This window comes from Vitis riparia, chromosome 12 (assembly GCF_004353265.1).
Source record: "Vitis riparia cultivar Riparia Gloire de Montpellier isolate 1030 chromosome 12, EGFV_Vit.rip_1.0, whole genome shotgun sequence".
Classification (NCBI taxonomy): Eukaryota; Viridiplantae; Streptophyta; class Magnoliopsida; order Vitales; family Vitaceae; genus Vitis; species Vitis riparia.
The window spans coordinates 6861358-6887081 of NC_048442.1; the positions used below are offsets into that span (position 1 = coordinate 6861358).

At 34.6% G+C, this 25724-nt stretch overlaps 1 protein-coding gene across 6 annotated transcripts; it reads left to right on the forward strand.

The window, feature by feature from the left end:
* The first annotated feature begins 791 nt into the window (after positions 1 to 791).
* LOC117926195 (putative disease resistance RPP13-like protein 1) lies at positions 792 to 15650 on the forward strand. Of its 6 annotated transcripts, XM_034845272.1 has the most exons (22): positions 792 to 4771; positions 4867 to 4912; positions 5037 to 5118; positions 5242 to 5293; positions 5374 to 5435; positions 5560 to 5703; positions 6451 to 6505; positions 6726 to 6783; positions 7057 to 7128; positions 7407 to 7494; positions 8197 to 8436; positions 8526 to 8702; positions 8807 to 8907; positions 8995 to 9064; positions 9152 to 9422; positions 9774 to 9877; positions 9970 to 10136; positions 10558 to 10644; positions 13933 to 14190; positions 14369 to 14437; positions 14531 to 14758; positions 15297 to 15650. In XM_034845272.1, the coding sequence occupies exon 1, from the start codon at positions 912 to 914 to the stop codon at positions 4767 to 4769; it is 3858 nt and encodes a 1285-aa protein (XP_034701163.1). In that variant the 5' UTR covers positions 792 to 911; the 3' UTR covers positions 4770 to 4771; positions 4867 to 4912; positions 5037 to 5118; positions 5242 to 5293; positions 5374 to 5435; positions 5560 to 5703; positions 6451 to 6505; positions 6726 to 6783; positions 7057 to 7128; positions 7407 to 7494; positions 8197 to 8436; positions 8526 to 8702; positions 8807 to 8907; positions 8995 to 9064; positions 9152 to 9422; positions 9774 to 9877; positions 9970 to 10136; positions 10558 to 10644; positions 13933 to 14190; positions 14369 to 14437; positions 14531 to 14758; positions 15297 to 15650. The 6 variants fall into 6 exon arrangements, with proteins under 6 accessions (XP_034701163.1, XP_034701166.1, XP_034701167.1 ...); XM_034845275.1 differs by lacking the exons at positions 13933 to 14190; positions 14369 to 14437; positions 14531 to 14758; positions 15297 to 15650 and having other exon boundaries at positions 8197 to 8281; positions 8406 to 8436; positions 10558 to 10907; XM_034845276.1 differs by lacking the exons at positions 13933 to 14190; positions 14369 to 14437; positions 14531 to 14758; positions 15297 to 15650 and having other exon boundaries at positions 8246 to 8281; positions 8406 to 8436; positions 10558 to 10907.
* The last annotated feature ends 10074 nt before the right edge of the window (positions 15651 to 25724 follow it).

Genomic DNA, 25724 nt, shown 5'->3' on the forward strand with positions numbered 1-25724 from the left:
ATAACAACCAAGTTTTTTCTAAAGCATTGTCAACCTAATATTAAGGCTCAAATATCAAATAACTAGCCTCTTTAAGTAAGATTTTCTATAAAAAAAAAATATATAAAGATATATATGACAAGCATATATACATTGGCAGAAGTTTTTATGTTATAGCTAGAGTTGGATAAAATTTAATTTATCTAATGCCTTTCGCAAGATTTTTTTTATTTATCTAATTTTTTATTAAAAAAATCTTAATAAATCATTATATAATATAGGATTGATAGTAATTTTTTTTAAAAAAATTAGGCCTAGTATGGTAGGAAAAGTGTGGAAATCCACACTTTTCCCTTTGTTTTTTTCTTCCCTCTTTTGGGAAGGGAGTGAGAAGCTTCTCTTTCCCGGAACATTGCATATTGCAAATAAGTCTCCCATTAATTCATTTTTTTCTTCAGAGGGTGGTCCACACTCCTTTCTATCTTGTCTTTTTGTAGTGGACTATTTTCAACATTTTACAACTGAGATGGGTGATTTTGTCAATATCATAAACTATTCAAAAGTCCCTTAATGTTATACACTATTGAAGGGAAGACCTTTCCAACATTTGAAGCATCCAGAAAGCCTAAAATCAATAATTTTATTATTGCTCCAAAAGCCTGCTGTTGGGTTTACCATGTAGACCTGCATGTAGATTATGGGTCCTGGAAATTAAACATGTGAAAGGTTGATGAATGTTTTCTTATTTACTTATAAGGCGGGGACCAAATTGCAACCCATATGAATTCATCTGTACGTTTGGCATTAGTTGATAGCCACCGTCCTCATCTTACCTCTTTCTTCTAAGGCCCAGGCTCTTCCTCGTTGATTTGCATCTGCTTTCTTTCATTTTTCTCTGATCCACTGTTCACTTTCCTTGCAAATCAACAGACATGGCCGGGGCTGTAGTAGGAGGAGCACTTCTCTCGGCTTCTCTCCAAGTTCTATTTGACCGGATGGCTTCTCGCGACGTCCTCACCTTCCTCCGGGAACAGGAACTCAGTGCTACCCTCTTAAGGAACTTGCAGCTGAAATTGCTGGAAGTTCAGGCAGTGCTGAATGACGCCGAGGCCAAGCAAATCACGAATTCAGCTGTCAAAGATTGGGTCGATGAGCTGAAAGATGCTGTGTATGATGCGGAGGACCTGGTGGATGATATCACCACGGAAGCTTTACGACGCAAGATGGAGTATGATTCTCAAACTCAGGTACGGAACATCATCTTTGGTGAGGGAATCGAGTCCAGGGTAGAGGAGATCACTGACACACTAGAATATCTTTCACTAAAAAAAGATGTTCTCGGGTTGAAAAAAGGCGTTGGAGAAAATCTGTCAAAAAGATGGCCGACGACTTCCTTGGTAGATGAGTCTGGGGTGTACGGTAGGGATGTTAACAGGGAGGAGATAGTTAAGTTTTTGTTGTCCCAGAACGCAAGTGAGAATAAGATAAGTGTGATCGCCCTGGTGGGTATGGGCGGTATTGGAAAGACCACACTTACTCAGCTGGTCTATAATGACAGGAGAGTGGACATATATTTTGACCTTAAAGCATGGGTTTGTGTTTCAGACGAATTTGATCTTGTCACGATAACGAAAACAATTGTTAAAGCAATCGATTCTGGGGCTTCTGATGACAATGATTTGAATCTGCTTCAACTTAAACTGAAGGAGCGACTTAGCGGGAAGAAATTCTTACTTGTCCTTGATGATGTTTGGAACGAAAACTTTACTGATTGGGATAAGCTACAAACTCCATTCGTTGTTGGCCTAAATAGGAGTAAGATTATTGTAACTACAAGAAGTAATAACGTTGCATCAGTCATGCATTCAGACCGTATTCATCATTTGGGACAGTTATCCTTTGAGGACTGCTGGTCGCTATTTGCAAAACAGGCATTTAAAAATGGAGATTCTAGTCGGCATCCAAAGCTAGAAGAAATTGGCAAAGAGATTGTAAAAAAGTGTAAAGGATTGCCTTTGGCTGCAAAGACCCTCGGGGGTGCCTTATATTCAGAATTACGAATAGAAGAATGGGAAAATGTATTGAATAGTGAAACTTGGGATTTACCAAAAGATGAAATTCTCCCTGCCTTAAGGTTAAGCTATTCTTTCCTTCCTTCACATTTAAAGCAGTGTTTTGCATATTGCTCAATTTTTCCTAAAGACTATGAATTTGAAAAGGAAAACTTGATTCTATTATGGATGGCAGAAGGTTTTTTAGAACAATCTGTTGGCAAGAAAACAATGGAAAAGGAGGGGGATGAGTACTTTCATGACCTAGTGTCAAGGTCATTTTTTCAGAAGTCTAGTAGCCACAAATCATATTTTGTAATGCATGATCTCATCAACGACTTGGCCCGACTTGTTTCCGGAAAATTTTGTGTTCAGTTGAAGGATAGGAAGATGAATGAAATTTCTGAAAAGTTTCGCCACTTATCATATTTTAGAAGTCGATATGATCTCTTTGACAGATTCAATACCCTTACTAACATCAATGGCCTTCGGACCTTCTTACCCTTGAACCTAGACTATTCGCCTAGGTATCACTTGATGGATAAGACTTTAAAGAATGTGCACCCATACAATTATAGTGTTTTACCAGGGTTTCGATTAAGTAATAGAGTTCCAAATGATTTATTATCGAAAATTCAATATTTGCGAGTGTTGTCATTGTCTTACTATCGGATAATTGATTTGCCTGATACGATTGGAAATTTGAAACACTTGCGCTATTTGGACCTTTCCTACACATTCATCAAAAGGTTACCGGATTCAATTTGTAGTTTGTATAATTTACAAACATTAATATTATCTTTTTGTCGTTGTCTTGTTGAATTGCCTGTAATGATGAGCAAATTGATTAGGTTGCGCCATCTTGATATTAGGCATAGCCAAGTGAAAGAGATGCCAAGTCAAATGGGTCAATTAAAAAGTTTACAAAAATTGACTAATTATAGAGTGGGCAAGAAGAGTGGGACAAGGGTTGGAGAGTTGAGGGAGCTTTCCCACATTTGTGGCATTCTTAGCATTGAAGAGCTACAGAATGCGGTCGATGGTGGGGATGCCTCAGAGGCTAATTTGGTAGGCAAGCGGTACCTGGATGATTTGCAGTTGGAGTGGAATGACGGATATGGTGTTGAACAAAATGGAGCAGACATAGTGCTGAACAACTTACAACCTCATTCAAATTTGAAGAGACTCACGATTCACGGGTATGGTGGTTTAAGATTTCCAGATTGGTTGGAAGGTCCTGCAATCCTGATCAATATGGTGTCCCTGCGTCTCTGGCGTTGTAAGAATGTGTCAGCCTTCCCACCGCTTGGACAACTACCCTCTCTTAAACATTTATATATCAATGGGGCGCAGGAAGTAGAAACGGTCGGTGCTGAGTTTTATGGGACTGATTCTTCCTCAACTAAGCCTTCCTTTGTTTCCCTAAAAGCTCTATCATTTGATTATATGCCAAAATGGGAGAAATGGTTGTGTTTGGGAGGCCAGGGTGTAGAATTCCCTCGTCTCAAGGAGCTTTATATACAGTATTGTCCCAAGCTAAAAGGGGACTTGCCAAACCATCTGCCATTGTTGACGAAACTAGAGATTAAAGAATGTAAGCGGCTTGTGGCTCCACTTCCAAGGGTTCCAGCCATCCGGGAATTAACGACGAGGAATAAAGGCCGTGTGTCTTTGATGAGCCCAGCTAGTGATTTCATTTGTCTTGAGAGTTTGATTACTTCTGACATCTCACAGTGGACGGAACTGCCACCAGTACTGCAGAAGCTCTCGATTGAAAAAGCCGACTCTTTGGAGTCCCTACTGGAGGAGGAAATATTGCAAAGCAATACTTGTCTTCAAGATTTGACAATCACAAAATGTTCTTTTTCCAGAACCTTGCGCAGAGTTTGTTTGCCCATTACATTGAAATCATTGCGTATCTATGAATCGAAGAACCTAGAGTTGCTCCTACCTGAGTTCTTCAAATGTCACTTCTCTTTACTTGAAAGGTTGGACATCCTCGATAGTACTTGCAATTCTCTCTGCTTCCCGCTCAGCCTATTCCCAAGGTTGACTCGTCTTCGGATCCTCAGGCTCAAAGGCCTTGAATCCCTCTCCTTTTCAATTTCAGAGGGGGATCCTACATCTTTTGATTACTTGTCCGTCATTGAGTGCCCAAATCTTGTGTCTATTGAATTGCCAGCGCTCAATTTCTCACGATCTTTCATCGGCCATTGCAAGAATCTCAAGTCGCTGTTGCACAAAGCTCCATGCTTTCAGTCATTAGCATTGGAAGGTTGTCCTGAATTGATATTCCCAATACAGGGTCTTCCCTCCAACCTAACTTCACTTTCAATTATAGACTCTGAAAAATTCAGATCCCAGATGGAGTTGGGTCTGCAAGGTCTGACGTCTCTTAGACATTTCAGCATTTTAAGTGAATGTGAAGACTTGGAGCTATTTCCAAAGGAATGCCTGCTGCCCTCCACCCTTACCTCTCTCGAAATCTCACATCTTCCAAATCTCAGGTCTCTGGACAGTAAGGGGCTTCAATTGCTCACCTCTCTGCAAAACTTGGATGTCAGAAATTGCCCGAAGCTCCAATCCTTGACAGAAGAGGGGCTGCCCACGTCCCTCTCTTTTCTAACAATCGAAAACTGTCCGTTGCTGAAAGAACGGTGCAACTTTGGGACAGGTGAAGATTGGCACCATATAGCTCACATTCCACACATTTTGATTGATGACCAACTTTTGCAATGAAGGTATTTATTCTGTCCAATAAATAATTTTTTTTGGAAAAAAAGAAAAAAAGAAAGAAGGAAGTTGAGCTTAAATACCCAATTTTGTTTTCTTTCAGGCTTTGTACATGTTTCCTGAAGCTGGTGCACCAAGCAGCTCTATGTGTATGATTTCTTGGTCTACTAAAATATCATAGCAGGTTTTTCTGATAAGCAATAGGAATATCTTTTGTTGTCAGTTCCAAGAGTAGAGACTGTGTCTGGAAATCGCATTTTTGGTAATGTGCAGATGAAGGGATCAATTCTGACGTGTGGCTAATTAGACTCCTGATCAGATCTTGATAATCTGATTTAAAATCATCGTAAATCAGGTACATGTTGTATGCTCAAAATAATTTTCTTCCAACAATATTGATGTACCCACAATTCATTGAGTAGACAAATCTGTGCTTCAAAATTTCTGATATTTATTTATTTATTTTTAAATTTCTAAGGTTTAACATATGGGCATCGACACTTTCTGAAAGACTCGAAGTAGCTCTCCAGGTATAATAAGAGACTTGTCTTCTTGAAATCTATGAGCCTCAACTTCTTTCCATGGGCTGATTTATTGATATTCATAGCAGGCTATCAATTTGATTTGCAAAATGCTACAGATGTGGCTGTTCAATTCTCACATCAACGAATTGTAAGATTTACTTTAATGCATTTTATGTACTACGTGTATATGGCATCCAAATTACTCGGTACATTAACATTTTCCATCACGTAAAACCTTTCTTGACTTTGTGCTCCCTCTGGTTATTGGTCAGGTTCATATATCCCAAGCTTTTAGCCTTGAGTTTCTCAACATTGTCGGAGGCTTTTGGCAACTGTCCAACCATTTCAACTCCCTTCAAGAATTGTTCAATATGCTTCTGCCTTCAATTTAAGATTTTTTACTCAAGTCTAGAAGGGTATATTTTTTACCTGCTGGTGTATTTACAATGCTAGAAAATAAAGATTTAAGACATATTTGGTAACTATTTTTTAAAACAATTATAAAAAATAGCTTTTGAGAACAATTTTTGAAAACTATTCTCTGATATTTTGTAGAACAAAAGTATCTTTGGAAACTTAAAATGTTTTAAACTTGTTTTTAATATTTTTAAATATATTTTAAAAATAATATTTATATTTAGTGTTTTATTTTTAATCATTTTAAATGTTTGTATAATTATTTTTAAAGCAGTATGAAAAAATAAGTAAAAACAATAGAAAACAACTAAAAGATATTTTTTTGAAAATACCCTATTTTCTATTCTAAAAACAATTTTTTGTTGACAAACATGTTTTCTTAAAACTATTCTCTAATGTTTTGTAGAACAAAAAATTATTTGGGAACCTAAATATTCTTAATATGTTTTCTATATTTTCAAATATATTTTAAAAATAAAATTTTATATAGAATGTTTTATTTTTAATCATCTCCATATTTGTACAATTATTTTTAAAAAATAACCCTTAAAAAAAAAGTAAAAAACAATTAAAAATACAGCATTTTCTGTTTTTAAAAGAAAATAATTGTTTTCCCGTTATTGAACATATATTTTTGTTTGGTTGTTTTGATGAGCAACAACTTCCAAAAATAGTTATCAAACAAGGCCTTAACTTTTTAACCCCCAAATTGCAATTATTTTAATCATATATGCATTGGTTTGCAGGTTATTTGGGAACAGATACCTGCAACAATGTCTTATTTTTTCCAAAAAGCAATGGGTATGTCATTTTTATTTTTGTTTCTTCTTGTAGAGTGACGGAGTGGGTGTTTCTATTTTCACATGCACTAAATTTAATTCAAGTAAATAGAAAATTGAACCTACCTCTCAAGACCTCTCAACATTTATTAATGGGTCTTATCAAAACTTAACACTCTGCATTATGTTGTGATTTTGCTTTCTTCAATATTAAATAAACCTTTGTTTCTTTTTCAAAACAGGAGCAGCTCGGAGAACTTCTAAGAAGAAACAAAGTTTCCTTGCAACAACTGAAAACATGTCAGTATAGAATTCTCCTTGGAACACTATTGTTCCAAAAGGCCTATATTTTCCAAACTTGATATACTTGCATCAACTTCTTCAGCAATACCTTCTATTATCATGACAGCCTCTAATCATACACTAACTATTTTTTCATATCGGCTTTGCCTTGAGGAATTGTGAATTAATTGGATCAACTCATACCACCACTCTCCATGCATAAATTTTAACAAGTACAAATATTTAAAGTTGAATGGTTTAACTATTAAATTGTGTTGATTACCATTTTAGATCTTTTGGAGCAGTCCCAGGAGGAAGATTTGCCATTGCCTGCCCATGCAATAGACGGGTCTTTAGTTGCAAGTGAGATTTGAAGACTTGAACTCTTTTCAGGAATTCTTCTTAAGGCACTACAATAAATTTCACATTTTGCTACCATAATTTTAGGCATAAACAAATTTTTATGGAAAAAAGAAGATTTTTGTAACAAATTTTATTTTTATGACAAATCGGATTTCTTTTAAAGATGAAGCTTCTATTCCTAACAAAATATGATATTTAGCCACATCATATATTTGTGTCAAATAATAATCAGATAACAAAATATATCATACTAGTGAATGCCCTTTGCCTAATGTCAGTGCTCTCCTCGTCGTCCTTCTTGCTATGGCGATGAATCCAATGATCTCCCTCTTCAGTCGCAGCAACAAACCCTGCCACTATGCGGAGGTATTTTCTTTTACTGTCTGTTTGGCTTCTTCAATTCAATTTTGAAGATTAGTTATTGTGTATGTGTTTGTGGACAATTCTGTTTTGATGTTTGAACAAGAAATTCACAATGATGAATGTGATTTGGGTACTACTTAGAGACCAGTTGGTGATTCTAGTTGAAGCCCTCTTGTTTTCTTGTGCAGTACTGTCTTTATCATCACACAAAATAAATGAAAATGGACGAGCCAAGACACTAAAATGAATGGCCTCACTAGAGATCAATCTGAGAAAACTTAGGATTGTCCTTGGTTGTTCGGGTATAAAGATATAGTAATCAGGTTGTGAATAAGTTTTAGAAACACCCTCCTCTGTTTTATTCCATTTAGCAAAAAGCGACGTCTAATACAGGGTTTCACTGCCCTTAGACCCAAACACAACTCCACGCCCGACACACAATAATACCATGGTTGAAAATACATATACATATAGGAGAAAGTTTCCCAAAGAGCTGCATAAATGTGATGGTGACTGCAATAGAATGAACAATTCTAGGCTCTGTAAAAAAAAAAAAATACTATACACTGCACCAATTTGAATTGTAGTGATAAATTTCTAGTTGTTTTTTCTCATTGTTTATCAGATTGATGTTCTTGCCATGTCTGCGTGTGATACTTCTTCCAATCTGTTCTTGACACATGGTATGTTTCGATTCTTGTCCAGTTTTCTGTAAGCATGGGATGCTTATCTGCTTCACCATTTTTCATTTTAGGTTTGAGGTAGCCAGCTTGTAGGGCACAAATCTGAAGTAAGTTCATTCGAACTCAACAGAACCTTGGATGCATTTTCCTTTGATGACTAAATGACAACCTATCTTAATCCTTGCTTTTAAATCCTCTGGTGTGTGGACTGAAATGGTCCCATAATGATAGAGAACTTGCATCAAGTGGTAATGATAATCAGGTATCCATCCCACCAGTACTTTTCCCACTTCATTTTTGCAATTCAACTTTAGTGAAGTACTAAATGAGAGTGTATTGTTGTGGAACCAGCATTCTTAGCAACCAGTTTTGAAGTTGACAGGGCACACAGCTACTGTGAAAGACATAGCTTGGTCACCTCACCAGAGTGGCCTCCTTGCATTTGGAGGTGGGACTGCGGATCAGTATATCTGCTTCTGGAGTACCACAAGTGGGAATCAATTAAACCATGTTGACATAGGAAGCCAGGTGTGTTTTCAACTTTTGTGGGGCATGACATAGAGTTTTAGTGCACTAACTGAGGACACCCAAATATACTATACTGAATCAAATTTCAATGGTTTCACCTTCAGGTATATAATCTGGCATGGAGTAAGATGTGAACGAGGTAGTCAGCACTCATGGCTATTCCCAAAATCAGATTATGGTCTGGAAACATCCATCAATGACAATGGTATTAATTAGTGAATTGCTTGAAAATTCTGGCATTATTTTCCATTACAAATGAACTAAATCCAACTTTCCTATGATTTTTGAATAGGTTGTAGCTCTAATTGGTGATAGTTTGCGGGCACTCTACCTATTTACAGATGCATAAGTGAATTCCATAAGTGAGTCCCAGGCATAACTTACTATTGCATATTCACATAATGCTCTCTATAAGAAAAACTTAGAAAAAGTGAAAACTGCTTTTGCAGACAATAGTGAGTGCAGCAGGGGATGAGACATTGCAGTTTAGGAATATCTTCCCTTCCATGAAAACACCAGTAAGCATGACGAAACTTTGAAAAAACAATTAGTGGTTAACTTCCATCATCCAAATACAGTTGTTTGGTCATTGGGACAAAGGCATATTTGATGAAAATTCTGCACATATGGACAGAGAAGTGGCGTAGAGACAGAATCAACTTGCAGCTTGGTACTCTCAGTAAGCTAATGCCTAAGTCTAAAAAGATATGAAGCTAAAAGGTACTACATCTTTTTATCTTTCAATCATCCCTTTTCTTCTCCATTACTTGATTCAGCTCAATTTTTGAAAATTTAGGCACAAATAAATTTTTATGGAAAAAGAAAGATTTTTCGAAATAAAGTACTATATGGGTTAATTGTGGTGTGTTTTCAATTTTTGGTAACCCAAATAAAGTAAAGACATACGAGGTTTAAAATTTTCTTTTCTTTTGTTTTCCATGGTGTTCTGGAAAGCCAAACCGAAGGTTTCAGCTCTTTGTGGTTTTGAAATTCATGCTATGCATATATATGAGTCATTGCAGGAGGAGTGTTTTTTGAGTTCACTATATCTCTCTGTCACCACTGCTGCAGAAATTTCTCATTCAACTACGATGACCAAAGTTGTAGAAATTTCTCATATTGTAGTCTTCTTCTGAATCAGATAAAAGTCAAGAGACTTTCTCACGATGATTCTGGTAAATATGAAGAAAAAAAAAGAACATTGAATTGAATTTTTTTCTGTCCAGAAATCCAATCGGATTCAACGACCCAACTGAATATTTTTCAGGTTCACTTGGATAGACCTGAAGCCAAGAACGAACGCCATTGGGAAGGAGATGCAGAGAGGCTTACAAAACACTTTTGTAGCTATTATCATTGGGGTTGGATGATAACTTCCATTTGGCTGTGAAGAAGGTAGATGGTAGAGGCCAGGATGCTGAGAGAGAATTTGAGGTATATATCATTGTTGGCAGCTTAGGTGGTTTTCAACAAGCCGCATCTCGACTAATCCCCTACCCTGCTCATAAACATGTCAAGCTAAGAGCTTAAAATCCACTAAAATTTGTTGTAGCCCAACGTCTTCTGCAATCCGCATTTTATTTCATACCTCATCTGGTGGCCTTGCTGGCCAATTCCACCAGCAGGACAATATTTGCTGAAGGGTGAAACACGTTTGATAAATAACATTCATTAAATTCGAGTTTTTTTAACATTTTTTTCCTCTTATGTTTCTATGACACGAACTAGTAGGTTGTGAATTAAGATCTCTGCCTTACTAGTCAAAGAATTGTCAGATCATTTCACAAATAAGTCTATGAGCTTTACCAGAAGGAGTTTTTGGAAATTTACAGAAGTAGCTTTGTTTTCTTTACAGATGCTTGTCCTGGACTCTGCTGAGTCTCTGATCTTCCAAGTGAAAAGCCCTGCAGAAACGCTTCTGATCATGCCTTGGAGACACATGGTAGGTAGTGGCCATTTTTGAAGTTCTCCGAAGATCAAATAACTTGTAGACTAGTTCACTGATGTTTATAATGTTCCACTATCAATACTCTTCGAGCAAGAACAGCAGCATAGAGAAACCATCAGGAGATACCCACAAGACTACCCCTCTGATGTTCCTATTTAGGCCAGATTGTGGATGAAAATCTAGGAATTCTAACTTCGGAAAGATTTAAATTTCAGAAATGTTCATGGGAAGCTTATAAAGTTGTATTGCTTTTTTTACAATTTTTTTTTTTGGTATTTAACCTCATTATGCATTTGACATATTTTATCAGAAATTTTATTTCATGGTGAAAGGGTGATCTTTCACCATAATATTATTTTATTTTATTTTATTTTTTTATGACAAAAAAGTGACCCTTTACCATGATTATTTTCATTAAAAAAAACCAACATATTGGTATAAACTTATTTTATGGCAAAAAAAAAAAATGATATGTTTCCACAAATTTTATTTTATGGTTAAAAATAACAAGTTGCCACAAATGTTGTTTTGTTGAAAAATTATTTATTTTTGCTATAAAATTAAATTTTATGATTAAAAATAATTGCCCATGGGCTTATAGCAACAAAATCACTACAAATAATTTTTTTGTGAAAAAATTTCTTCTACCACAAACTACATTCCTTTAATCACAAATTAATTTGTGGCAAAGTCTCATATTTGTTGTAGTGAGAGAGTGAGCTTTTTAGTCCCAAGTATGTGACAAGGAAGAAATAACATGGAGCCACTTGTGGATCTTATATTAAAGGAAGAAGATAGTTGTTTCTTTGAAAATAAGAAAATAGCACCAATCTTGGATTAAGTTTTTTTGTGGAGTGAGATTCCCATGAAGAATATTAATTGTAATTATTGATTTGACCTTCAGAGTATTTGTTTTGTTTCTTATTTTGATGTTTGAGAAATTAATGTGTTGTTATCTTGAAGCAGTTAATTTGAATTCTCTTGTTAGCTTGTATTATTGATTTTATATAGAAATGATGCCTCTTTATTAAGTTTTTTCATCCATCTAGAATTTGCTTTTTGGCTAGATGCCAAAAAGCAACAATTACCCTTCACATTGGATAACATTCTATTTATATTTCACTACTATGTAATGTAATAATTCTTGCATCCTCATTCATACTTTTACTTACACACTACCTTGTGTTGGTAGAGTGCTTGTACGTGTGAGTGTTTAAAGTGAAAAAAGAAATCCCACATTGGAAAGTGATGAGCACTTTTAGTGAGTATTTATATTAACCCACCTCTCTTAGCTTCATGAGCTCATGGAGAGGCCAAAGAGGGCCTCATGTGCTTACAGGGTCCAAGCCCATTCGAAAGGGAATTCGGGTGGCTCAGGTAAAAAAAACCCTTAATGCACGATGTGTCTACACACGCATCATACGAGGGTTTAATTCCCTCAATTTTGGTTTTCAAATCAAGTCCAATGACCTTTAATTCTCTTCCATTATGAGTTTGTTATCTGGTGTAAATAGATTTTTATTTGGGTTTTAATTCTGGAGTCATTTGGCCTTTATGGCTTATAATCGTTCTACTCTTTAAGGCTTATAACTGTTTTGGCCTTTAAGGCCCTTGACTATTCACTTAGAGAGACTGCCTAGAGTGTCCTCTTCAGTGTTACACACCTATATGCCACTACATCTCTCTCCTGATTGCTCTCGCATTCAACCACTGCTTATTTCTCTCTCATTCTACCATTGTAGCCTCAATTTCTCGATGCAGTTTTCTTAATAAAGACACGCTACCTGAACACTACTGGTTTTATTAAAAAAATAAAACAAACATTCTTTTCATCCTTTCGTCTAGAGGAATATCAGTTCGAGTTGTACTACTCCTTGCTAAAGGTATGCACTAAAAGCAAGGTTTTTTGGTTGTTGAATCTTGGAGGGAGGTTGTTGGTTCCCTTTGCACCGTGTTTTGATACCCAAAGAGGGCAAATCTACTTTAAGGACAATGATTATCACGCTTCAGCTTTATCTAATAAGTGTCCTCTCTCACTTTCCTATTTCTATTTGTTTGTTTTGGGCTTAGTCAACTTTCTTATCCCATTCTTTGAGACCTAATTTTTTTTACCAACAATCTTAAAGTATACCGTTTTTTAAAAAGAATGGAGACCTTCCTAGTTCACACCCATCGTGATACCTCTAAGATTGATTCATTTAATGGAATATTCTTTAAGAGATGGTAGGAAAGGGTCTTTTATGCTATTGACGTAGTGAATTTGAGACATATTTTGATTGACCCAAAACCTAAACATAGGTCTAAAAATTTTCCTACCTAGGAAACTGGAAATAAGCAAGTTAGATGTGTCCATTCATAATGCACTCTCTAATGAACTTTTTGATGTCTACTGTCGTTATAAAGTGGCTAAAGATATTTGGGATGCCATGAAAAATAATCACATTTTGGAACCTAAAAATACGTTATAAGGAATTTTAGAAAAATTCCAAATGACCAAGGATAAAGATGTTTCATCTCAAATCCATGACTACCACTTGCTTATAAATGACCTTGCTAATGAAGACCTTAAATTGCCTGAACCTTTTGTGGCTAGATACTTGATTAAGACTTTTCCAAATTCCTAGAAAGACTATAAAAATAATGTCAAATACAAAAGAAAACAAATGTCCCTTGAAGATGTCATAATCTATATTAGGATTGAGGAACATAACAAAAATAGGGACAAGGTTGAAAAGGCCAAAGAACTGTCTTCCAAGGCTAATGTGATAGAAGATAAACCTAAACCCAAAAACAATAAGTCCAGAAAGCAAAACTCAAGGACCAAGCCCAATTCAACAAACAAGGTCCATAACCCGACAATAAAAAAGAGGGGTAACTATTTTGTCTATGGCAAACTTGGCCATCATGTAACCCAATGTTGCCATAGGAAGAAAACTGATAAATCCAACCCTAAAGCGAATCTAGCAGAGACAGAGGTAATCATTGTTGTAGTCTCATATGAGATGAGCATGGTCACCAGTATGAAGGACTAATCTGAAGTAAGTTCATTAGAACTCAAGAGAACCTTGGATTCATCTTCTTTTGATGACTAAATGACAACCAATCTTAATCCTTGATTTTAAATCCTCTGGTGTGTGGGCTGAAATGGTCCCATAATGAGAGAGAACTTGCATCAAGTGGTAATGATAATCAGGTATCCATCCCACCAGTACTTTTCCCACTTCATTTTTGCAATCCAACTTTAGTGAAGTACTCAATGAGAGTGTATTGTTGCGGAACCAGCATTCTTAGCAACCAGTATTGAAGTTGACAGAGCACACAGCTGCTGTGAAGGCCATAGCTTGGTCACCTCACCAGAGCGGCCTCCTTGCATTTGGAGGTGGGACTGCCAATCTGTATATCCGCTTCTGGAGTACTACAAATGGGAATTAAACCATTTTGACATAGGAAGCCAGGTGTGTTTTCAACTTTTGTGGGGTTGCAAATCTAACTGGTCACAGTTTGCGAGTACTCTATCTTGCCATGTCATCAGATGGTCAGGTACAGTGCTATCTCCTCCATAGTTGGAGCATTCTACTATAGTTTATAACCATATATACCTATTTACAGATGCATAAGTGAATTCTATAAGTGAGTTCCCAGGCATAACTTACAATTGCATATGCACATAATGCTCTCTATAAGAAAAACTTGGAAAAAGTGAAAATTTCTTTTGCAGACAACAGTGATTGGAGCAGGGGATGAGACATTGCAGTTTAGGAATATCTTCCCTTCCATGAAAACACCAGTAAGCATGACCAAACTTTGAAGAAACAATTAGTGGTTAACCTCAATCATCCTAATTAACATTTTAATCGTTTTTTTTTTTTCCTCTTTTCAGGCACCAGTCAAAGATACAGGTGTTTGGTCATTGGGATGAAGGCATATTTGATGAAAACTCTGCACACATGGGCACAAATCTAAAGTAAAATTTAGCTGTGTTGTTTATATTTAACCACAGCCAGGCAGAGAAGTGGCGTAGGGACAGAATCAACTCACAACTTGCTACTCTCGGTAAGCTAATCCCCAAGTCTAAAAAGAGATGAAGCTAATCCCCAAGTCTGAAAAGGTACTACATTTTTTTCTCTTTCGATCATCCCCTTTTTTCTTGATTGCTTGATTCAGCTCATGTCTGAAAATTTAGACACCAATAAATTTTTATGGAAAAAGGAAGATTTTTCCTAATATGTACTTTCAGAAGTTGGTAGCTTGGGTGGTTTTCAACAAGCCTCATCTCCACTAATCTCCCACCCTGCTCATAACCATGTCAAGCTGAGAGCTTAAAATCCACTGAAATTTGTTTTATCCCAACGTCATCTGCAATCTGCATTTTATTTCATACCTCATCTGGTGGCCTTGCTAGCCAATTCCACCAGCAGGACAATATTTGCAGAAGGGTGAAACAAATTTGATAAATAACATTCGTTAAATTCAAGTTTCTTAACCTTTTTCTTCCTCTTATGTTTCTACGACATGAACTAGAAGGTTGTGAATTAATATCTCTGCCTTACCAGTCAAAGAATTCTCAGGATCATTTCACAAATAAATCTGTGTGCTTTATCAGGAGTTCTTGGAAATTTACAGTAGTAGCTTTGTTTCCTTTGCAGCTGCTTGTCTTGGACTCGGCTGAGTCTCTGATCTTCCAAGTGAAAAGCCCAGCAGAAACGCTTCTGATCATGCCTTGGAGACACATGATAGGTAGTGGTCATTTTTGAAGTTCTCCAAAGATCAAATGACTTGCAGACTTGTTCACTGATGTTTATGATGTTCCACTATCAATCCTCTTCAAGCAAGAACGGCAGCTTAGAGAAACCATCAGGAGGCACCCACAAGACTACCCCTCTGATGTTCTTGTTTAGGCCATGCTTGTGGATGAAGATCTCGGAATTCTAACTTTGGAAAGATTTAAATTTCAGAAATGGCCATGGGAAGCTTATAAAGTTGTATTGGATTTAAAGTTGTATTGGTTTTTTTACAATTTTATTTTTTATATTTAATCTCATTATGCATTTGAAAGCTTATAAAACATATTTCACCATAAATTTTCTTTCATGGTGAAAAGGTGATCTTTCACCGTAATTTTTTTCTTTTTTTTATGACAAAAAAGTGATCTTTTACCATGATTATTTTCATGTAAAAAAATGACATATTGGTATAACTTGTTTTATAGCAAAAACAAAAATGATTGTTGCCACATTTTATTTTGTGGTTAAAATAACATGTTGTCACAAATTTTATTTTGTGAAAAAATTATTTATTTTTGCTATACCAATAAATTTTATGGTTAAAAATAATTGCTCTCCGACTTATAGCAACAAACTCACAACAAATAATTTTTTCTGGAAAAAAATCTTCTACCACAAAATACTCTCTTTTAATCACAAAATAATTTGTGGCAAAATCTCATATTTATTGTAGCGAGGGAGTGAGTTTTTAGTCCCAAGTATGTAACAAGGAAGAAATAACATGGAGGCACAGACACTAATACATCTTATATTAAAGGAAGAAGATAGTTAGTTTTTTGAAAATAAGAAAACAACACCAGTCTTGGATTAAGTTTTATGTGGAGTGAGACTCCCATGAAGAATCTTAATTATAATTATTGATTTGACCTTCAAAGTTTTTGTTTTGTTTCTTATTTTGATGAGTGAGAAATTAATGTGTTGTTATCTTGAAATAGTTAATTCTAATTCCCTTGTTAGCATGTATTATTGATTTTATATAGAAATGATGCCTCTTTATTAAGTTTCTTCATCCATTTAGAATTTGCTTTTTTGCTCGATGCCAAAAAGCAACAACTACCCTTCACATTGGATAACATTCTATTTATATTTCACAACTACTGAATAACATAATAATTCTTGCATCCTCATTCATACTTTTACAAACTACCTTATGTTGGTAGAGTGTTTGTGTGTGAGTATTTTAAAGTGAAAAAAGAAGTCCCACATTGGAAAGTGATGAGCACGTTTAGTGGATATTTATACTGACCCACATCCCTTAGCCTCATGAGCTTGTGGAGAGGCAAGAGGAGGCCTTGCGTGCCTAGGGGGTCCAAGCCCATTCAAAAGGAAATTTGAATGGCTCAAGTAAAAAACCCTTAATGCACGATGTGCTAGCACATGCATCCTGCGCAGTTTTAATTCCCTCAATTTTGGTTTTCAAATAAAGTCAAATGACCCTTAATTCCCTTCCGTTCATAGTTTATTATCTTGTGTAAATGGGTTTTTATTTGGGTTTTAGTTTTGGAGTCGTTTAGCCTTTATGGCTTATAGTCGTTTTGCTCTTTAAGGCTTATAGTCAATTAGCCTTTAAGGCCCTTAACTGTTCTCTTGGAGAGACTGCATGCAGTGTCCTCAGTGTTACGCACCTATTTGCCACTACATCTCTCTCCTGATTGGTCTCTCATTCAACCACTGCTCCTATCTCTTTCATTTTGCCATTGCAACTGCAGTTTCTCGGTGCAGTTTTCTTAACAAAGGCACCTTACCTAAACACTATTGGTTTTATTAAAATAAAAAATAAAAAAATAAAACAAACATTTTCTTCATCCTTTCATCTGGAGGAATATCCATTCAAGTTGTACCACTCCTTACTAAAGGTGTGCACTGAAAGTAAGGTTTTTTGGTTGTTGAATCCTAGAGGTCTATTGTCAGTTCCCTTCTACACTATGTTTTGATACCTAAGAAGGGCATATCTACTTTAAGGACAGTGGTTATCATGCCTCAGCCTAATCCAATAAGTGTCCTCTCTCACTTTTCCTATCTCTATTTGTTTGTTTTAGGCTTGGTCAACTTCCTTATCCCATTTGTTGAGACTTAATTTTTACCAACAATCTTAAAGTAAACTGTTTTTTAAAAAGAATGGAGACCTCCCTAGTTCACACCCATCTTAAAACCTCTAAGATTGATCCATTTAATGGAACATTCTTTAAGAAATGGCGGGAAAGGGTCTTTTTTGCTATTGATGTAGTGAATTTGGGACATATTTTGACTAACCCAAAACCTGAGGATAGGTCTAAAAATTTGCCTACCTAGGAAACTAGAAATAAGCAAGTTAGACGTGTCCATTCTTAGTACACTCTCTAATGAACTTTTTGATGTCTACTTTCCTTATAAAGTGGCTAAAGATATTAGGTATGCCATGAAAAAAACTTACATTTTGGAAGATTTTAGAGCCTAAAAATATGTTGTAAGGAATTTTAGAAAATTTCCAAATGGTGAAGGATAAAGATGTTTCATCTCAAATCCATGACTACCACTTACTTATAAATGACCTTGCTAATGAAGACCTTAAATTACCTAAACCTTTTTGTGGCTAGATACTTAATTGAGACTCTTCTAGATTTTTGGAAAGACTATAAAAGTAATATGAAGCACAAAGAAACAAAAATGTCCTTTGAAAATGTCATAATCCATATTAGGATTGAGAAACATAACAAAAATAGGGATAAAGCTGAAAAAGCCAAAGAACTATCTTCCAAGGCTAATGTGGTAGAAGATAAACCTAAACCTAAACCCAAAAACAATAGGTCCAGAAAGCAAAATTGAAAGACCAAGCCCAATTCAAAAAACAAGCTCCATAACTCAACAATAAAAAAAAGAAGGGTAACTGCTTTGTCTATGGCAAACCTGGCCATCATGTAGCCTAATGTCGCCATAGGAAGAAAACTGATAAATTCAACCCTAAAGCAAATCTGACAAAGATAGAGGTAATCATTGTTGCAATCTCCTCTGAGGTGAGCATGGTCACCAGTGTGAAAGACTGGGTGGTAGACTCTAGGGCTACCAAGCACATATGTGGAAATAAAAGTGCATTAACTTCTTATACCATTGTAAAAGAAGGAGATAAACAAGTGTTCATAGGCAATTCTTGAATGTCCTCGGTGATTGGGAAAGGGAAGATTCTCCTTAAGCTAACCGCGAGCAAAGTGCTCACCTCTAGTGATGTCCTTCATGTGCCAGATATTCATTGGAACCTAGGATTAGTATTTTTGCATAGGAAGACAGGAGTGAGGATCTTGTTTGACTATGATAAACTCGTCTTAATAAAGAATGATGTTTTTGTGGGAAAAGGCTATTATAACCATAATTTATTTATGTTGAATGTTTCCAATATTATCAATGACAATGCATCTTCTTCTTCTATTTACATAGTTGATTCTTGTGATATTTGGCATGGTAGATTAGGACATGTGAACATTTTTTATATAAAAAAATGGTTTAATTTCTAAATTGTCCTTAAAAAACCATGGAAAATGTGAAGCATGTGTAGAATCTAAAACCACGAAGAAGTTTTGCAAATCCATAAAAAGAGAATCTAAACTTTTAAATTTAATTCACAATGACTTAGGAGATTTGAAAAGTACAATGACTAGAGGTGGCAAACATTTTTACATAACTTTCATAGATAACTACTCAAGGTATACAAGGGTGTATCTTTTGAGAAACAAAGATAAAGCAAGAAATGCTTTCATCAAGTACAAAAATGAAGTAGAAAATCAAGTAAGAAAATTAAAAGGCTTAGAATTGACAAGGAAAGACAGTATGAGTCCAACCTCGTTAACTTTTTTTATGAAGATCACAGGATCATTAATGAAATTACTTCAGCTTATTCCCCTAAGTCATATGAAGTAGCAGAAAGAAAAAACAAAACCCTAAAAGAAATTATGAACTTAATGTTAGTTAGCTCAGGAACACCCTTGAATTTATGAGGGGAAGCTATCCTCTTTGTGTGTCATATTCAAAATATGATACCTTATTAAAAAACCAATAAAACACCTTATGAGTTATGGAAGGGTTATGCACCTAACATTGCATACTTGAAAGTATAATGTGCTTGGCTAAAGTTCTTTTTCTTAAACCCAATAAACTAAAACTAGGTCCTAAAACTTTTGATGCAGTGTTTATAAGGTATGTTGAGAATAGTGCAACATATAACTTTTTGGTTATCAAATCAGAAAACAACCTGGCAGAAGTGAACGCAATAATGGAAACAAAAAATGTTGATTTCTTTGAAAACATCTTTCCTATGAAACCTAGTGGTAGGGAACAAATCTAGAGAACACTTAGAGTGGAGTTTAATAAGTTTTCAAATTTGAACCTAGAATGAGTAAAATAGATGAGGAAAGAAACAAACCTTGGAGATGGTTTCTACACCTTCTTAATAGATAAGGAGCTTAGATCCTACAAAGAAGCTATAACTTCTATTGATGCACCATTCTGGAAGAGGCCATTAATAGTGAGATCGAATCAATTATGTATAATCGTACACGATAACTAGTATATTTACCTCCTAGTGTAAAGACTATCGGTTGTAAGTGAATCTTTAAAAGAAAGTTAAAACAAGATGGGTCCATAGAAAAGCATAAGGCACATTTAGTAGCCAAAGGCTTTAAACAAAGGAAATATATTGATTACTTTGACACTTTTGTCCATGTGACTAGAATTTTCTTAATTAGAGCGTCGATCGCTCTAGTCTCCATTCATAATCTAGTGATACACCGAATGGATGTCAAGACTGTGTTCTTGAATGGGGAATTGGAAGAGGAAATTTATATGGACCAACTCAAGGGTTGCGTGGTTCCAAGGAAGGAGGAAAAAGTGTGTAGGCTAGTGAAATCACTACATGAGTTAAAACAATCACTCAAACAGTGGCACAACAAGTTTGATCATATGTTATTAACTAATGGATTTTCTATTAATGATGCTGATAAATGTATTTACAACAAATTTGAGGATAACATATGTGTCATCATCTATATGTTGATGACATGTTGATCTTTGGAACTAGCTTAAAGGTTGTTTGTGAGACCAAGAAATTCCTAAGGTTCAAGTTTGACATGAAAGACCTAGCTAGGAAAGACAAAGGTGGTTCTAGGAATCAATATAACTAGAACACCTAATGGGCTTAAACTATCTTAAGAACACTATGTTGATAATATCTTAAGGATGTTTGAACACTTTGACTATAAACCAATGTTAACTCCTTATGATTCTGGCTCACAGCTAAAGAAGAACAAAGAACATAGTATTGCCCAAACTAAGTATGCTCATATCATAGAGAACCTAATATACTTAACAAATTGTACCAAATCTGACATCACTTATATATGTAGTAAGTAGATTGAGTCGGTACACCCAATGTCCTAATCAGGACCATTAGACTATTGTTCATAGAGTACTTAAGTATTTAAGAGGAACCATTGACTATAACCTGTGCTATAGTGGATTTCCAAGTGTCCTTAAAGGATTTAATGATGCAAATTAGATATTTGATTCAAGTGAGATGAAATCCACTAGTGGGTATGTCTTTACCCTTGAAGGAGGTACAGTTTCTTGGAAGTTTGCCAAGCAAACATGCATCACTCGGTCTGCCATAAAAGTTGAGTTTATTACTTTAGAAGAGACAAGTTATGAGATTGAGTGGCTCAGAAACCTCTTAGCAAATATCTCTTTATAGATGAGACCAACATCCTCTGTCTCAATGTGTTGTGATAGCTAAGCTGCAATAGCTAAGACTAAGAGTAAGATATTTAATGGGAAGAACATGCATATAGGCCTAAGACACAATATTGTGTTGTAGTTGCTTGAAACATGGAAGAAACTTCGAGAAGATTAGGGTTTATGCTTAATACAAAAGTCAAGAGTTATGGAAACCCAACCGATTAGATTGGAGACCCTATGAAGTAGGTTCATATGGGTAATAACAAATCATTTGTGACTGAGATGTTCTATCAATTTTATCTGAAAGTCCATCCCTATAATGTAGATAGATCAATGTCTAATGATAAGTATATTTACAGTTAATGAATACCATATTCCTTATGGATAGTGTGTTTAGTTGTAGAAAACACTTGATGGATTCACTTATATGAAAATGGAGGTGGGGTTGCTTCTTTTGAGAACTTAGACAGGTTCTCTAGAACTCTTATGAATATCTAAGTAAGGCGTATGACCTATTTTCATCGACCTGTTTTGTACAACTCATAGTTGAAATGCCAATGTGGATTGTAGGCTCCTTGAATTACATAAAGAAACACAAGTTCATAAAAATTTATTTTCATCAGGTTTCTATAATTTAATACTTATTTATCCTAAGGCTGGTTCATACCCTATCGGTACTAGTTTTGATGCATTGGATTCTAGTTTTCCTCTAATCATCTTCTTCTTCACACATACACTTTGTAGGGGATTGTTGGTAGAGTGTTTGTGTGTGTAAGTGTTTTAAAGTGAAAAAAGAAGTCCCACATTGGAAAGTGATGAGCACTTTTAGTAGGTATCTATACTAACCCACCTTCCTTAGCCTCATGAGTTTGTAGATAGGCAAGAAAAGGTCTTGTGTGCCTAGGGGGTCCAAGCCCATTTAAAAGGGAATTTGGATGGCTTAGGCCGAAAACCCCTTAATGCCCAATGTGTCCACACACACATCTTGTAGGAGGCCCCTTGCGTATGCACACGAGTCCAATGACTTTTTGCATTTTGAAAACCAAAATTTTTATTTTAAATTTTGAATTCAATTTTGAGTTTGGAATTGGTAATGGAAAAATTAATTTTGCATTCTTCCATTGGGTTTTTAATTTGTGTTTTCAAATCAGGTCAAATGACATTTAATTCCCTTCCATTCTAAGTTTATTATCTAATTTAAATGGTTTTTATTTGGGTTTTAATTTTGGAGTCATTTGACCTTTATGGCTTATAGTTATTTTGTTTTTTAAGGCTTATAGCCTTTTAGCCTTTTAGCCTTTAAGGCCCTTAACTGTTCTCAGAGAGAGACTGCCTATAAATGGGCTTCTTCTCCTTAGCGTTATACACCTATTTGCCAAGACATCTCTTTCCTGATTGCTCTCATATTCAACCATTGCTCCCGAATCTCTCTCTCTCTCTCATTCTACCACCGTAACCTCAGTTTCTCGGTGTAGTTTTCTTAACGAAGGCACCCTACCTAAACACAACTGGTTTTATTTTAAAAAACAAACAAACATTCTCTTCATCATTTCGTCTGGAGGAATATCAATTTGAGTTGTACTACTACTTGTTGAAGATGTGCACTGAAAGCAAGGTTTTTTTGCTGTTGAATCCTAGATGTAGGTTGTCAACTCCCTTTTGCATCGTGTTTTGATACCTGAGGAAGGTGAATCTACTTTAAAGACAATGATTATCACGCCTCAACCTAATCTGATAGGTGTCCTCTCTCACTTTTCTCATATTTGTTTGTTTGTTTTGTGCTTAGTCAACTTCCTTATCCTATTCTTTGAGACCTAATTTTTAACAACACCTTGCTCTATTTTTTCTATAAGTGTTATGACCAAAAGCAACAAAGAGGTATGTCACACCCCAAATTCTAAAATTATGGTTTAATTATAATATTAAAGGATTAACCCATAATTCCATGATTTGAAATGTGAATTAATGAATATGCTATAATGTTTATAATATAAAATGCTAAACTTTTGGTTTTCATGTTAAAAAATTCTAGTTCTTTTGTACATGTAACAAGTAGAAGTTTTTTTTTTTCAAATACTTATTTGTTTATCCTTACATTTTAATTATTTTAAGTAGCAATAGTTGAAAGTTTGTAGATCTTGCTTATGAAATACCTAGCAGGGATGAATAAGTGTTTAAACTTTTTGGTCCAAAAAATTAATTTTTTTTTAATTTTGTGATAACCACTTTTCAATTTAGGAAATCTTAAAGACATTCAACATAAGACACATAGGATTTTTACATGGAAAACCACTCACACAACATGCAAATATAAAAACCACGAGGTCAAGACCTCGAATCAACAATCTACTATATGAGAAAGTAGTACATAGAATTATAGACTACCTTAGATTTACTCTACAAAACCTATACTACAATCCATGTCTACGATGCAGCACCTCGTGTCCACCAATGGATCTCTCCTCAACGCATGAGGGGATATAGATCTCCTTTATAACCCAACAAATGGAAAGACAAGCTTATTTGAGAGTTTTGGGTTAAGCGCAAGGACTAATGACTTAAAAGTTTAGGTTCATTCACTTTTCAAAAAACTCTCACAATAGGCATATATAAAATCTAGTGGACTTAGAATAAATTTAAAAGTCATATATTTTAACAAAAATTTTTAGAAACTGAAAAATTTTAAAAAGGTTTGGAAAGATTTCATATTTTAAATTAAAAAATATTTGGAAAGATTTTCCTTTTAAAATTCTTTTCCAAATTCCTTAAAAGAGTTGGAAAGATTCTCCTTTTTAAAATTCTCAATTTAAAATTTTTTTCCAAATTATTTTTATTATTTGAAAATATTTTTTTAATTCTCAATTTTAAATCCTTAATTTAAAATTCCTTTCTAAATTATTTTTATTATTTAGAAAGACTTTTCTTTTTAAATTCTCAATTTAAATTCTTTCCAAATTAATTTTATTTCTAATTTTCATAAGTCCATTCTATGTCTTTTATGTCATTATTCTCAAATGACTCAACCACACTTACATGTTTAGTCTCGAGTTGATTTTGTAGCAACCTCGAATCTTTAAAGGAATAAAAATCATGGGAAAGTACACAAAGTCTTAAACTAGGATGGATGAAACAAAATTGTCAACTTAATCTAAATAGCCTAATGCACTTTTCCTATTTAATTCTTTTTTTAAATATAGATAATATGGTCCTATGGATGGAGAGTTTTCAAGTACGTACCACATGTTTTATTAGAAATTTCACTAAGTATGTGAAATAGTTAATTTTTTAAAATTTCATAACTTAATACAAAAAAATGGCAGATATTGTTATTTTCGTGTTGGTAATACTCAAAATAATTTTTCTATATTTTTATCTTTGATAATTTTACTTAGGTGAACTTTTTTTTTCTAAAAAAATCAGTAAAAGCTATCAATTTATAACAAAAATTGAAAAATCAGATTTTGATTTACTTGGAATTAGGTTTTCAAAGTATTTTTATTAAATTCAAAATGGAGGGTATTTTGTTATTTACATTGTAAACTTAAAGTAAATGCAGATATAAATGACAAAATAATAAATGAAGTCGACATAACATAAATGTAATGTTGAGGATATAACTATGTTGAGGTGCTAGAGTTAGTGTGGTTGAGTTGAGAGGTACGCCAACTACACTAAAATGTGCACCATTTTTGCTGCACGTTGTGCACCTTAAAACAAGTTTTGCACACCTTACCTTTTAAACATATTCTGGACACCACTAGTTAATTTGTGCATCTCACCAATTTAAACAAATCCTATGCACCATCACTTAAGTTGCACAACTTATCCTTTAAATAAATCTTGCACACCTTAAGATAGAAGAATCTTGCGCACTTAAACCTGTTGTTCCTTTATTTGTCACACCTCAACTTGTCGCAATTAGCGCCTCTATTATACTTTAGATGTTTCCCATTTTTCATATTTTCTCCATTTTTTGTACATTGAAAATATCTAAAAATCATTTCTAAACACTTATTGAATAATTTTAAACTTTAAAAACTTATTTACAACTAAAAACTTATATTTATAATCAAGATCAAATTTATACATATCCAAAAAAGATGAACGTTAATCGGGTTCCTTTAAGCAATAGTTATTTTTACAGAGTTATGAGTATAATTCTTTATTCCTTTCATGTACAACTAACTAGCAAAAAGCACTCCAAATACATTAGAAATGCATAGTAACAATAGTTACAAAATATTTTCAAACTTCATATATATATATATGTATGTATATATTGGTGAAATTTCATTTTTCCAAATGAATTCTATTGTGTTACTATAAACAAGTATTAAATAATTGTTTTATAAACCTTTTAGTTATAAATAAACTTTTCTCTACTGGGCTATCACTCATTCTTTTCTTTAAACCGATTTCCAGACCAAGCTAAAGGTGCATATATAGCATTTTTACACTAAGTCATTTTCAACTTATTATATACCTTCATGTACCTCGACAATTAGCATTTTGTTTTCAACCATGAATATCTATATTTTAGGGACTGTTATTCAAGGACATACATTTATACCTGCTATTCTATCCCCTCAT

What these genes read in the sequence shown, in the direction of transcription:
- LOC117926195 (XM_034845272.1), top strand. Translation starts at nt 912, where the DNA reads ATGGCCGGGGCTGTAGTAGGAGGAGCACTTCTCTCGGCTTCTCTCCAA.